This window comes from Lampris incognitus, chromosome 2 (genome assembly GCF_029633865.1).
Source record: "Lampris incognitus isolate fLamInc1 chromosome 2, fLamInc1.hap2, whole genome shotgun sequence".
Classification (NCBI taxonomy): domain Eukaryota; kingdom Metazoa; phylum Chordata; class Actinopteri; order Lampriformes; family Lampridae; genus Lampris; species Lampris incognitus.
In genome coordinates, this window is record NC_079212.1 from 143,619,909 (window position 1) to 143,634,857 (window position 14,949).

A 14,949-nucleotide genomic window follows, 5' to 3' on the forward strand; every position below is an offset into this window, starting at 1 on the left:
AGCCTGAAGTGGCCCACATGTATAATAGCAAATATGGCCCAAATATGCCAAATCAAACGTGGGCCTTTTTTGGCAAAGCTGCGGTGCTCTGGGCAACATGTGATCTGGATGTGACCTAGAAGTGGCCCGTGTGGTAAATGGTGAAATATGTGGCACATGCGGCATTGCTATGGCTCGGTTCTGGCCCAGATCTGGCAAACAGGAGCGGAACGCCCAAGTGCCGTCATTCCACGCTGTATGTGGGCCGGATGAAAGTGTCGGGTGTGGGACGGGTCCGGGCCACAACAACTTCGCTATCTGGGTTGGGGGTCATCCCAGGTTGTCCTCTGTGTGGAGTCTGCATGTTCTCCCCGTGTCTGTGGTGGGGTTTCTCCGGGTGCTACGGTTTACCCCACCATCAAAAAGACATGCATGTTCGGATTAATACTCCTGTCTGTGCCCCTGAGCGAGGCATGGCGAGACGAACTGGAGTTGGTCCCCTGGTGCTGCACGGCGGCGGCCCGCTGCTCCTCGCTACACAGCTAGCATGGGTTAAATGCAGAGCATGGTTTCCCCACAGGGATCAGTAGAGTATATCAAAATAAATGTACTGTACCGTACATTGTATGTATACTGGTACCCTCTGTCGTGTCCATCTACCTCAGGCATGCATGTAAGTAACCTTCTAACATCTATTTCAGCATCTCTGATATATTCTCTGCACCACTGCGCCTTATCACCTCTTATCCAAAGGAGTTGAATCGAGGGCAACTGGACTTGGTATATATCCATGAAGATGTTTCGCCTTTCGTCCAAGAGGCTTCATCAGTTCGTGCCTTTCCGACTAGACCAAGCTAGTCTGGATAACCATGACCTGGATGAATGAGAACATTCACAGACACTTATCACCTCTTATTTCGCACGTATAAGTCAAATTTGTGTATATATCTGAACATTGTTGTGTTGTTATTCTATGTTAAGTACACTGAGAGGGCCACGAGACCGGAGTCACATTCCATGTAGTGCAAACCTACATGGCCAATAAACAGGGTTGCCAACTCCTTGACATGGAAATAGGGAACAGGGGACAGGGACGGGGGTTGGATGGACGGGGCAGTGCGGGCATAACAAATATAATGTGCCCTACACTATACACACTTGCACATATACACACACATATATATAGATATAATTTATATATAAAAGGAACAATTCCTTATTTTAAGGAACGGTTGGCAACCCTACCAATAAACACGATTCTGATTCTGAAGGGTTTAATGAAAATATGGGGGCGGGGGATGTTTTGTTTCTTGGACACAACCGCTCTTTGCACAAAGCTTCCACGTCTGCTTTTTGTTCAGTTGAACTAGATGTCTTTAGCCACGTGCCGTCTGACTCTTTTGGTTTTCCCCTTAAAATATAGTTATCCCTGACTTCTTCACCGCTGTGCCGGCGCATGCATATGTGCATATGCACGTGCACGTGCATGTCAAAGTAGAGAAAAGGAATGCGCCGCTTTCACTTTTTATGGGGTTCAGAAACCTCTTTTGTTCCATTTCAGCAGGCAGAGAGACATGGAGACGCATCTGTGTTTAGTTGTGAACAGAGCTTTACTGCCATCTTTTGTTACAGCACAACAGCACAGACAGGCTTACAAGTGAGTGGTGAACATCTTCCAGGGGTTACTGGGTTTCTCAGTGAACAAATGCTACCGTTATGTTTTCACCACATACCGTCACCTGTCAATCATGCGTCCGAGTGGCTCATGACTATTCATGACCTGCAACTGGTATGTTTGTTAAACAACATCAACCACGCTTTTAAATCATCTACACAACATTTTAATGCTTTTTTTTTGTAACAGCATGCTAATCATGCTAACAGCATGCTAACAGAATGCTAGCATGCATTTACATGCCAGGAGAGCGAGAAAGCTGAAGTCTTGCCTCTCGTTCGTTTTCTGTGGAAGCAGGCGTCACTCCGGTGCGTAGGATTCTTGGAATGATGGCGGAGTAGAGCGTGTGACTGCCACCAGCAGGCGGACAGGGTGGTCCATGTAAACATTTACACCACAAAATGTTGTAACTCCAAATTTAACAGCTAAACACACACATCCAAAATCAAATCAAACGCCAAATCAGCCAAAACTCAGCGAGCTGTTGGCCGAAGACTGATAAAAAAGTACGCAATGCCCCCACCCATGCCCTGATGCTGTAAGGTTGCTATTTTCCAGGTCATGCCCCCCCCCCATAGTGGCATTTCCCCCATGGTGGCATCACAATCAGGGCAGCGGTGACTCTCCACAGCCCTTCCATGCTTGGTATCAGATCAACCTTATTGCATAGCAATACGTGAAATGACCACGACCCCTTGACACTCGCGTTACGTGGCGGCGGCGCATAACGTGTAAAAATTACGTGCCGGCGCCACGGAAGCAATGCCAGTGGAAAGTCAATTAGGATCCTTTGTCGTGCTGGACACACAAATTCCCTGATTCAACAACATCCTGCGATGAGCGGTGTTTAATATTTTCTGGTTAACAAAATGGTATTTTATTGTTATTTTGATTGTCATTTGACTGAATTTTATTATAGTGCCTTAGTTACGATTTTTTGTTCTCTAAAAACCCTAACCTCCTTACATCAAAATGAGTTACATCACACACAATTCAGTGTTTTTAGAGAACAGAAAATCGTAACTAAGGCGCTACAAAAAATTCAGTCAAATGAAAATAAAAATAGCAATAAAATAAAAATGTGTTAACTAGAAAATATTGAACACCGGTCCTAATTGACTGTCCAGTGGCATTGCTTCCATGGTGCCGGCACATAATGTGAGTGTTAAGAGGTCGTGGTCATTTCACGTATTCCTGTGAGACCAGGTTGTCTCAGATAGATATGGCAGTTGGGGAATGTGTGGTATTGTCCAAGTGGTATCTTCAAGTTTGGGAAATCATCTCCTGCTCACCCCTGCTGATCCGAGGCCGGCGTGTGGCAGCTTGTCAGTCAGGCGATTCAAGGCCTGTGTCAACTCAGGTTCATCTTGCTTCGTGAAGGGACCAGCTTTTTCCAGAACCTGCCTGATAGATTGAAACTCATGATCAACGTCAAACATTATTCCTCCTGCCTCCTCCATTCGGCAGAGGCAGGTGTTGAGTATGGCCAAGAGGCTGAGTCTCATCAGCTCATTCTCTAAATCTGAAACCTGTTGGTCGGTGAATTTCTGATGAAAGTCAACCAGCCAGCTCAAGAACTCCTCACATTTCCTTCGAAAGATGTAGCCTTGTGTGGTGGACATCTGCTCGCTTGTCTCCAGTAGCTTTTCAACACTTGTAAGGAAAACCATTTGTTTTTTCAGGATCAAAAGGTCATTAGCTTCAAGATGAGGGGAACTCAGTCTATTACTGATGTAACTGCAATCCACTGCTAGATCCTTCAGGAAATCCTCTCTCTCCATCCACTGCTTCTTCAGTGCCTCCCTCTGCTTTGCAATATCTGCCTGACGTCCATTGATCGTCTGCTTTACCTTCTCTATCTCAGCCAGGCTGCTCTTTATCTGGGCACTGTAGCGGAGGGTCTGACGAATCGGGGTGTGGCATCTGGGACACTCTCTTAGTTTTACAGCCATTTGCTCTTCTCCACCAGCCTGTTGGTGGTCATCCATCCATTTGTCAAGTCCTGTTAACTCAAAAATGTGTCCGCAGTCTTCTAATTGAACGTAGCGCGCTCCAGGGTTACTCTCTGTGCCAAAGAACAACTCGGCAACCTCCTCATGATGGCAGATCAGACATTTGTCGGGACACTTGTCTCCGCACAGGCCGATGCATGGGTGGCCGCAGACCAGGGTCTTGGCACAGGGTTGAGTGCAAGGTGGGCAATCACATATCTGGTGGCAGAGTTTACTGCATTTCTGGTGAGGGCACTGCCGAGCGCAGGGCTCACAACACGGGGTACAGGGCTGGGTGCACTGGTTCTTACATTCACGGTGAACGCAGCGATTCTCACACGGCAGCCCACAAGGAGGGCAATAAGGAGTGCAGGTTCCCTGGCACTTGTGGGAGCAAATCAGGAGATGTTTACACTTTTGGGAACACGGGATGTGATAGCGCCCCTGGTGGCACTTGTGGCATTTCCCGCGGCACTTGTGACCACATTTCAACAGTTGGCGACATGGGGTCGCACAATTTGGCACCATTCCCTGTTCTTTGAGATAGCAGGTGCCTTCCTGGCTATGTCCACACTTGTGCGTGAAGGTAACCGCCACTTGGCATTCAGAGGTGCACGGCACCCCGCAAACCAAATTGCACTTGTGTCCACACTGGAGCGTTTTTTGGCAGGGCTCCTGGCAGCGAAACACATTGGGGTCCTGGTGGCAAGGAACCAGCTGTGTGTGTTGACACACTGGTATGGTCTTCTCAACCTTTACTGAACACTTCCCAGGACACGTCTGACAGCATTCCAGTGGGCACCGGTGTCCAAGGTCACATAAAACCTTCTCACACTTCTTGACACACCTATACTTCTTGTGCTCAGGGTCATAGGCGTGGCAGAATCTGGTGCAAACATGGCCGCAATCCAATTGATAGCTGCAAGGCTTCTCACAGCCTCCGTCGGGCGCTTGTTTGAAATCCTCAGCACAAGAGACTTGGACCTGTCGGTCTGGGTGGGTTTGACAGCACAGAGTAAGCGCATTACCCATCTGGCCATTCTCTCCCAAGGTTTGGAAGATGTTGCTCCACAGTTTGACTCTGCCCAGCAGTGTGCTGTTTCCAATAATGTACAGCCCTTTCTTGGCGCGTGATAACGCTACACACACGCGGTTGGGGATGCTCAAAAAGCCAACCTTGCCCTGCGCGTTACTGCGGACCAACGACAGCAGGACAATGTCGTTCTCTTCCCCTTGGTATTTGTCTACCACAAGCACTTTGACCCCTGCAAACTGTTTAGCAGGCATAAGGTTGCCCAGGCAGAGCAGCTGGCTGGTGTAAGTGGTGAGGATGGTAATCTGCTCTGGTTTGTAGTCCTGGAAGAGGAGGTAGCGACACAGAGAAACTAAAAACATGGCCTCGTGTTGGTTCTGGTGGCTCTTGGTATCTTTGGACTCTCTCTCCAGGTGGTTGTGCTCCACAAAGAACAAGCTTTCTTTGAGGCCCTGTAAGACAGCAGTTCATGAAAACGTTGAACTTTGATATTTACTGCATTTTTACCGATAATGTCATCAACCAAGGGATATACACACACACACGTGCAAAATCATACACACAAAATCGTACATATCTTCCTCAAACTGTACTCAAGATACTTTCATCTGACAATTCGCGGGTAGACTTGGAAAAAACTATTTTGACCGGAGAGTACATTTATCGAGACCAGACTTCATCCACAACTGCATAAAAGCCTTTAAAAGCACATGCAGAGGCTTTTAAGTCCATTCAGGCAAGTAAACAAGTGTTAACTAATGGAAAAATAGCAAAGTAGGACTGAGAGACGGTGGAAGAACACGCAGAGAAGAGCTCGCACCTTGATGCTCTCGTAGTCCAGGACAGAAGAGTGGTTTTCCAGGTCAGGGTAAATGTGTGGGGTCAGCAATCGCGCAATGTCTGGCCTCATACGGTGCTACCAGGAGAAAAGCCACAAATAAGTATTCAAATACAAGCAAAACAGAGCCAACACATGCATACAATTGCAAACACACACACACACACTCACACATTATACACCGCCCCCCCACCCCCTTTTTTCTCCCCAGTTGTACTTGGCTAATTACCTCACTCTTCCGAGCCGTCCCGGTCGCTGCTCCACCCCCTCTGCCGATCCGGGGAGGGCTGCAGACTACCACATGCCTCCTCCCATACATGTGGAGTCGCCAGCCGCTTCTTTTCACCTGACAGTGAGGAGTTTCACCAGGGGGGACGTAGCGCATTGGAGGATCATGCTATTCCCCCCCAGTTCCCCCTCCCCCTGAACAAGCGCCCCGACCGACCAGAGGAGGCACTAGTGCAGCGACCAGGATACATACCCACATCCGGCTTCCCACCCGCGGACACGGCCAATTGTGTCTGTAGGGACGCCCGACCAAGCTGGAGGTAACACGGGGATTCGAACTGGCGATCCCCGTGTTACACACACCTCTTCTAACACATCTGCACCCACATTATACGTGCACACACACACACACACACACACACACACACACACACACACGTCTAACACATCTGCATCCATGTTATACACAGGCACACAACACAAGTCAGCCACAACAGATCTTTTTTTGAACTTAGTCCCAAAATACATCATGTTTAGTTTTCTACGTTTCATTAATAGATTTTCATATTGTTCCTGCTGTGCCGATAAGGAATTCAGCCATCTCTGCAACACTTACCTGGCGGCTGAGTCGGACGTACGGAAATTCCATTTTCACCAGCCTCTCAAACATGGAGACCTCAAGGTTGTAGTTCCTAGCCAGATCATACACCGTCGCACTGGGACGCAGCTATGAACAGAGACAAGCACAATTACTGTCCACAATGTCCACACCTGATGACAACATCTGGAGGTGTCCTTATGACTTGTAGAGAGCCACGATTTGAGTGGATTCTGATACTAACCTGGGCTCATGTCCTACCTCAAGACTATCCATCCATCCATCCATCCATCCAGCCATTATCCAAACCACTTATCCTGCTCTCAGGGTCGCGGGGATGCTGGAGCCTGTCCCAGCAGTCATTGGACGGCAGGCGGGGAGACACCCTGGACAGGCCGCCAGGCCATCACAGGGCCCTCTACTTTTCTCTCTTTACATTTCACCTCTTAGCCAAATTATACACCGTCATGGAATATATATCCACTGCTATGCAGATGATACTCCGCTATATGTGTCAAAAAGGGCTGACGATCATACTCAAACGGCTAATCTACCTCAACGCTACAATGTTACAGTGTTTCAGTTTCATTTAAGCAGATGCTTTTATCCAACGCGATGTACATCTGAGAGTTAATACGACACAAGCATGGATCGAGTCAGGAGACACCAACGCAAGTTGTCGCCTCCCGACTCGATCTCGCCACTGTGTTCCATGGTGTATCTAATGTCCTGGAAATTATTTTGAACCCGTCTCCTGATCGATACCGTTCAACAATGAGATCCCGTTCATGCTTTGTCAGTCTTTGTGGACCATGGCTTTTGCACTTGGATGCAACAATGTCAGGAAAATCCTACAGGAACAGCCGAACTTTATTTGGGGTTAATCAGTCACATGTACACTAACTAATATCTAACATGAATTTGAATGACTGGTTTATTTTGGGGAGTTGTTCCTTATCTGATGCGAGGGTCTAAGGACAGGATGTTGTATTGCTGTAAATGTTGTGGTCCAGACGCAAGGCGCGTCTCCGCCTGAGTCTACCGGCAGGGTTCAATCAGCGCGCTCGCTGAGAGCGCAGCCACGAACCAGAGGCTCATCGGTGATCAGCGCGCCTGAAGCCGATCTGCAGCCAGCTATAAGAGAGGACGCTGACGTGCCAGATTGTGCCATCTAGTACGGTAGTTACCCAGTAGCTCGCCAGACACTCTGGCTGCGTTTTTCTCCTGCAATTCCTGCGTTGTGATTCCTGAGTCTAATTTTGTCTCTCTCCCCCGTCCTCCTAGAGCTTCTCGGGCTCTGTCTTCCTCGCATCCTTTGTGTTCCTCGGACCCCTCCCTAGTGCTCCCACGCCGCCTCCCGCAGAACCCCTAGTCCTGGACTTGCACATCACCAGCACGCATGCACACGCACAAACACCCTCCAGTCATTTACATTCCTGCACACACGCACCACACTCGCCCTGCACACCAACACATAGTCTTTTACACACCCCACATCCAGGACTCCAGTTGCACCCTAAACATCCCGCATTTCCCTTCCCTGAATAGGAATAAACGTGCCTACGGGCTTGACCCTGCCGGACCCCTGCACTGGTTCCTCTCCAACGCACAACAGTAAAGCCCCCTGAGGCAAATTTGTAATTTGTGATAATGGGCTGTACAAATAAAACTGACCTGACTTAATTCTGAACACAGCCACATCCCCAATTATAAAAACGTGTGCAACTTATGCAACCAGCTTATTGTAAGTTTTGAATTTTTAATCCCCCCCCCCCAAATGTTTCTGATTGTTTTTCACTTTATTTTTATAGGTTGCAAAAAAAAAATTTGGAAAAATTTTGAAGTGATTTATCTTAGTTCCATTTTTTTTTACATCACAAAAACCTGCCATTTGAAACTGGGGTGTGTAGACCTTTTATATCCACTGTGTATATAACAAAAGGTTTGAGTGATTTCTTCCTAAACTTTTCTATTCACTAGTATTTATTTGTTGAGTGGTTTAAAGCTCGGGTATGGGACCTGATGCAAGGGTCTAAGGCAGTGTTTCTCAACCTAGTCCTCAAGGAACCCCTATCCTGCAGATTTTCATTGTAACCCTGCGTAGTTAGTAGCCCTGCTTGTACTTACTCGACCAATCATCTCGCAGCACTTAATTATGCAAGGTGTGCAACGTCTGACAAAATTCATTGCTGATTGGTTGAACAACTACAAACAGGTACCTATTCAGGGTTGCAAAGAAGATATGCAGGATAGGGGGTCCTTGAGGACCGGGTTGAGAAACACTGGTCTAAGGACAAAAACACCATCGACAGATGTAAGTACAACATTCTGTTTACACTTTATTTTCGACGAATAAGATGGTGATTATCATGTAGTTTCTTAGAAATAAGGTTGAAATTACCTTGTAATTTGGGTTAGGGTTAGCTGTAAAATTACCTGTAAAAACTACCACCTTATTACTAAGAAATTACTAGGTAATTTCTGACCCCCTAAAATCAAATGTTACCGACATTCTCTATGAACTTTAACCCGCTCAAACGAATCAGTTCTTAGATACATTTTATCTATCAGCTTGTTTTTCTGGGTTGCTGTCTCGCTTAAAGCATGACTGAGATGAGTTTACTTTAGCTCTGTTGAACTGCTGCAGAAGCATCTATTTTATAATGCCAATGTTAAGTGTCCAGTCAGTATATGATGTCAATAATATGTAATGTTAGCTACTCAGTTGAAAAGGCACGGTCAATACCAGACCTACTTCAAATTGCAAACTTAAGACAAGGATCCTGTATTGTTCTTGTCACAACAGAGTGACACAACGGTTGTGCTTCACATCTATGACACTATATTTGGGTGGCACGGTGGCGCAGTGGTAAGTGTGGTCGCCTCACAATAAGAAGGTCCTGGGTTCGAGCGCTGGGGTAGTCCAAACTTGGGGGTCGTCCTCTGTGTGGAGTTTGCATGTTCTCCCCATGTCTGCGTGGGTTTCCTCCCACAGTCCAAAAACATGTAGGTCAGGTGACTCGACCGTACTGAATTGTCCCTAAGTCTGAATGTGTTTGTGTGTGTCAGCCCTGTGATGAACTAGCGGCCTGTCCAGGGTGTCTCCCCACTTGCCACCCAATTACTGCTGGGATAGGCTCCAGCATCCCCGCAACCCCGAGAGCAGGATAAGCAGTTTGGATAATGGATGAATGAATGACTCTAATGACTATAATGAAGCTGAAATGAGTTTCCTCCGTAGGGTGTCTGGGCTCAGCCTTAGAGATAGGGGGAGGAGCTTGGACATCTGGAGGGAGCTCGGAGTAGAGCCGCTGCTCCTTCCTATCGAAAGGAGCCAGTTGAGGAGGTTCGGGCATCTGATTAGGATGCCTCCTGGGCGCCTTCCTTCGGAGGTTTACCGGGCTCGGCCAACTGGGAGGAGACCCTGGGGTAGACCCAGAACTCGCTGGAGGGACTACATGTCCAATCTGGCCTGGGAACGCCTTGGGATCCCCCAGGAGGAGCTGGAGGGCGTTGCTGGGGAGAGGGACGTCTGGAGTGCCCTACTTAGCTTGCTGCCACCGCGACCCCACCCCGGAGAAGCGGCTGAAGATGAATGAATGAATGAATGAATCTAGGACACTATGTGTCCTTGTTCACTGATAGATCTGTGGGAGCACAAGGTACTCCACTTCCACGGGCACACGGCTCAGTTGAGTTTACAGGGTTTTGGCGTGTGTGGCAAAAGACGGAGACCGATGGGTTAACTGGAGGCCGAGGACATTTACACAGTCGCAGGTCAAAGCCAGACCCATGCAGCAAGGCCGGGATGGATAAGAGCACCCTGCTGTATTGCTGTGTAGCTGAACAAAAGTCCGCTTTGTCTTCCTGGTTGTAGGCTGGAAGGGAATGCAGACTGTATGCAAATGCACTTTAACTTTCTGCTTCCCTGTTTTGTTTTTTGGCTGCTTTGCTTGTTCGTGTGTGTGTGTGTGTGTGTGTTTGTGTGTGTGTGTGTTTGTGTGTGTGTGAGCTACAGGGCAGTGTGTGATTGTACTTTGTGCATGTGGGAGCGGTGCGGGGGAGGCAAGACAAATTCTTATATAAATTTGAAGCATTGTGTTCCGCTTGATTCAACACCAAACCTGTGATTAATGAACAGCACAGCAACGTCAGAGCTCATTTTACTGTGGAAGTGTGATCCATCCACCTCCATTACATCCCCAGATTCGGGCTTAGGCTTTCACAACAACAAAGGAGCTGTTCACAGAGTCAGAGGACACCAGATCAATATGACAAGTCTCGCTTGGCTTTTAAGAAAAAAAATAATAAATAGATAAATAACAATATACTGAACAAGTCCATCCATCCATTATCCTGCTCACAGGGATGCTGGAGCCTATCCCAGCAGTCGTTGGGCAGCAGGCGGGGAGACACCCTGGACAGGCCGCCAGTCCATCACAGGGCCAACACATTCACACCTAGGGACAATGTAGTACGGCTGATTCACCTGACCTACACGTCTTTGGACTGTGGGAGGAAACCACAGCCCCCGGAGGAAACCCACACAGACACCATGCAAACTCCACACAGAGGACGACCCCTAAGGTTGGACCACCCCGGGGCTCGAACCCAGGACCTTCTTGCTGTGAGGCGACCGTGCTAACCACTGCGCCACCGTGCCGCCCACAATGAACAAGTCAACAGGCTAAAACTCGCTTCTTGCATCACTGTGTTTACACCACCTGTAATCGTTTAAAGGAACAGCAGGTTGTATAAACAGGAAGCTGCAACTTGTGCGTCTTCTGCTAAATCCGAGTTGCGCTTTTTCCAAAGGGAACTTTTGAACCTGTGGAAAACTGGAAAATGATCAGGAGTACTGTAAAGTATAGACTATTTGAAGTTAATGGTCTAAAATATGCAAAAAAAAAAAAAAACATCGGCATGGTCATTTCATAGGCAGGCTACCTAGCCAGGTCTTTATCCAGCACTGGCACCCTGTTCTAATAATCCTCTAATGTCCTGAGTTGGCGGCACGGTGGCCTCACAGCAAGAAGGTCCTGGATTCAAACCCCAGGTTAGTCCAACCTTGGGGGTCGTCCCGGGTCGTCCTCTGTGTGGAGTTTGCATGTTCTCCCCGTGTCTGTGTGGGTTTCCTCCGGGGGCTCCGGTTTCCTCCCACAGTCCAAAGACATGTAGGTCAGGTGACTCGGCCATACTACATTGTCCCCAGGTGTGAACATGTGTGTGTGTCAGTCTATCCAGGGTGTCTCCCCGCCTGCCGCCCAGTGACTGCTGGGATAGGCTCCAGCATCCCCACCACCCTGATTAGGGTAAGCAGCTTGGATAATGGATGGATGGATGGATGGATGTCCTGAGTTTCCCTCCCTTTAATAAGTGTTTTACTATGTGAATTAGTGACACACTTGTTTTTACCACCCATTTTACCCCGTGCCCCATGGAGAAGGCTGTCACACACACACACACACACACACACACACACACACACACACACACACACACACACACACACACACACACTGCTGCAGCCTGGGATATAAAGACATGTCTGTTTGTTTAAGGACCCGGACTCCATGTTGGATGTGTGTTGCTGTTGATTGTAGTAGGTTGGTGGTACCTGCTGGTGGTCTCCTATGAGGATGAGGTGCTGGCAGGCCTGGCTCAGTGTGGTGATGATGTGGGCCTCCAGAACCTGTGCGGCCTCTTCCACAATCACCAGGCATGGACACACTTCCTGGAGAACCTTCCGGAACTTGGCCGCACCCGTTGTCGTCATGCCGATCACCTGAGGAGTGGGTTGTTCTCCGTTATGTTTTGCATAATTATGTGTGTGTGTGTCCTATAATAATTATGCTACTATTAATATTATTACTGCTACAACTATTGTTCCTTTCAATACAAGCTAAATTAATTTCTTTTAATAAAATCAATTAATCAATTAATTAATTAAATATTTATATTATAATAATAAATAAAATATAATAATTATATTAAATTTAAATATATACAGTATTATATGAATATATTTATAGTACTACTATTATAATACTAAACGCAGTACTACTGCTGAAAGTAGTAGTAGTAGTGGTAGATATTTCTTTTCTCATATACAGTTCAACGTTTGGACTGATTTACATCGAGAGGATTTCTTTTCTTTACGGGACAGGGTTTCGGTTCCCCCACAGTCTGAGAGAACCGTTATACTTCGGTGCTTTCGCTGTACCTTGGCTCGGCTGAGGACACAGAGGGTTTTGTGGCGCTGCACGTCGGCCAGCCGGTCTGCCGCGTTCTGGTAGGCCAGCTCAGACTCCTGCACCTCCGCACAAACCTCCGATCTGAACCGCGACGCCCACAACCTGCGATCAGGAGGTCGTTTTTTTTTTATTTAATTTAATTTTATAGAAAAAAACCTTCAAAATGCAACATACATATATCAAACCAGCAGGGAAATAAGATATTTCACAACCCCCACGGAACTCTAGAATCAAAGAGGATGAGAAGGTTAAAACGCAGGTACACAAGACAGAACATAGTGTAGTAACCTGTAGGCTTTGGCACGGCTTCCAGCCTACAGACCCCCCCCACCCCCAACACCCCCAACCACCACCACCAAATCAAAGAAATCGAAGGGTGTCCGGGTAGCGTGGCGGTCTATTCCGTTGCCTACCAAGATGGGGATCACTGGTTCGAATCCCCGTGTTGCCTCCGGCTTGGTCGGGCGTCCCTACAGACACAATGGGATGGAAGCCGGATGTGAGTATGTGTCCTGGTCGCTGCTCTAGCGCCCCCTCTGGTTGGTCGGGGCGCCTGTTCGGGGGGGAACTGGGGGGAATAGTGTGATCCTCCCACGCGCTACGTCCCCCTGGTGAAACTCCTCACTGGCAGGTGAAAAGAAGCGGCTGGCGACTCCACATGTATGGGAGGAGGCATGTGGTAGTCTGCAGCCCTCCCCGGATCAGCAGAGGGGGTGGAGCAGCGAGCGGGACAGCTTGGAAGAGTGGGGTAATTGGCCGGATACAATTGGGGAGAATAAAAGGGAAAAACACACATACACCACACACACTACACTATTTAACCAAAATCCAACATCCCCCTCCCTCCTGCCCCAGTCCCAATAAAGGTGCTCCCTCCACAAACCCACTAATAAACTCTTCTTCTCTAACACAACTATACAAGTAGACTCGCTAGCCCTTGGCTAACGGGTCGGGCCTTTTAGTCGACTGGTTAGCGTAGTCGCCCGTGGTGCGGGAGATCCGGGTTTGCGTCCCGGCTGTGGCGGTTCCCAGGCTGCCCCCTGAATTCGCCCCACTGGTGTGAGAAGTGGGATGCTGAGACCGTGAGGCCGCCGGAGGCGCGTGTGCCCAGAGGCGTGAGGCAGCTGACATGCTCGGCTGCGGGTTCGATCCAGGGTTATACTGCACCACGAGGTGGCATCGCTAACCGCTCAACTAATGGGGTCCGACCCCCTGGTGATCGGCCAGCGAGTCTTCCTGTAGGCTACAATATCGATGACGACGCCTGTGTTGTGTTATATACGATGCTGAAACACAAAATAAGCGATCACAGAAACAACGGAAGGTCGCAGGAAGCCGGCTTTCTAACACCGCGGACAATGAGAGCAGAGCTTCACCCTACGAAGACAAAGTGGGAGTAGACGGGTCATCTTTGGGGAAAAAGTCTATCGGAACATGAAAATTCCCTTCCTTTCCCTTGCTGATTTGAATTTGACAGTAAACACCTCGTCTTGCTCGACAAAGAGCTCAAGTTCAAAACACGCACAGGGCGGCAGCTTTGTCGCTTCAGGGTGCTCTGTCAAGTATAACAATCAGACGTCCTGACGCTGCTCAATAATCCAGGTAAGAAAATCAAAGAGGGTTGAATCAGTTTATTTGGACACAAGTTTTATTGACAGAAACGTTTCATCATCATCTCAGTGACCTCTTCAGTCCACACTGACTGCAGGTGCCCCACCCTTATAAACAGTACAGTGGCACAACGACCAAACCTACAACCAGTTTCATGTGCAAATATGGGCATGACCATTAACTGGAGTTACAATGGCCACGTGTACTATTCATGGAGAATTTGGGAATGTTTGCAATCACAGCGTCCTGGGTAAGACATTAAACTGCAACCGCCGGGCCGTCGGCGGCTAAACCCGCACCCCCACTTCAACCCTTGGGTTGTTGTGAGGAGGGTGTGTGGGCACCCAGCAGGACTAAAAACAAAACCTGTCAAAGGGCGGATGAGTTCCTCTGTGAACCACCGGCCATCCATGCCTGGAGAGGAGATAGGGACCACCAGGTACTCCCCCTACAGGAACACAATGATGACTCAACCTGTTGAGGCATCAGCTGTGCTACTACGACCTCCACAGCTTATGGAACTGATGATGATGTTGATGATGATGATGATGCAATCACAGCATTGTAAGATGGTGACAGGTGTACACTTAGGCCCCCTCTCGGTTCAGGGATGGTCGTTCCCTCTTCACACAGACGGCCTCTTGACTCCCCATTCAAACCAGCGTTCCTCCCTACCAAGGATGTGCACATCCTCATCCTTGAAACAGTGGCCTCTGGCCTGTAGATGGTGTAGACTGTGTAG

General features: G+C 48.3%; 1 protein-coding gene across 1 annotated transcript in view; it reads right to left on the bottom strand.

The window, feature by feature from the left end:
• Nucleotides 1-2,606: 2,606 nt before the first annotated feature.
• znfx1 (zinc finger, NFX1-type containing 1) overlaps nt 2,607-14,949 on the bottom strand; it is a 73,180-nt gene continuing 60,837 nt past the window's right edge. Inside the window, exons 15-19 of the mRNA XM_056274214.1 lie at nt 12,566-12,698; nt 11,960-12,127; nt 6,361-6,471; nt 5,499-5,594; nt 2,607-5,130 (exon numbers count right to left, since the gene is read on the bottom strand). Coding sequence (XP_056130189.1) covers nt 2,932-5,130; nt 5,499-5,594; nt 6,361-6,471; nt 11,960-12,127; nt 12,566-12,698 — 2,707 coding nt within the window. The 3' untranslated portion in view covers nt 2,607-2,931. The remainder of the gene's footprint in view (nt 5,131-5,498; nt 5,595-6,360; nt 6,472-11,959; nt 12,128-12,565; nt 12,699-14,949) is intronic.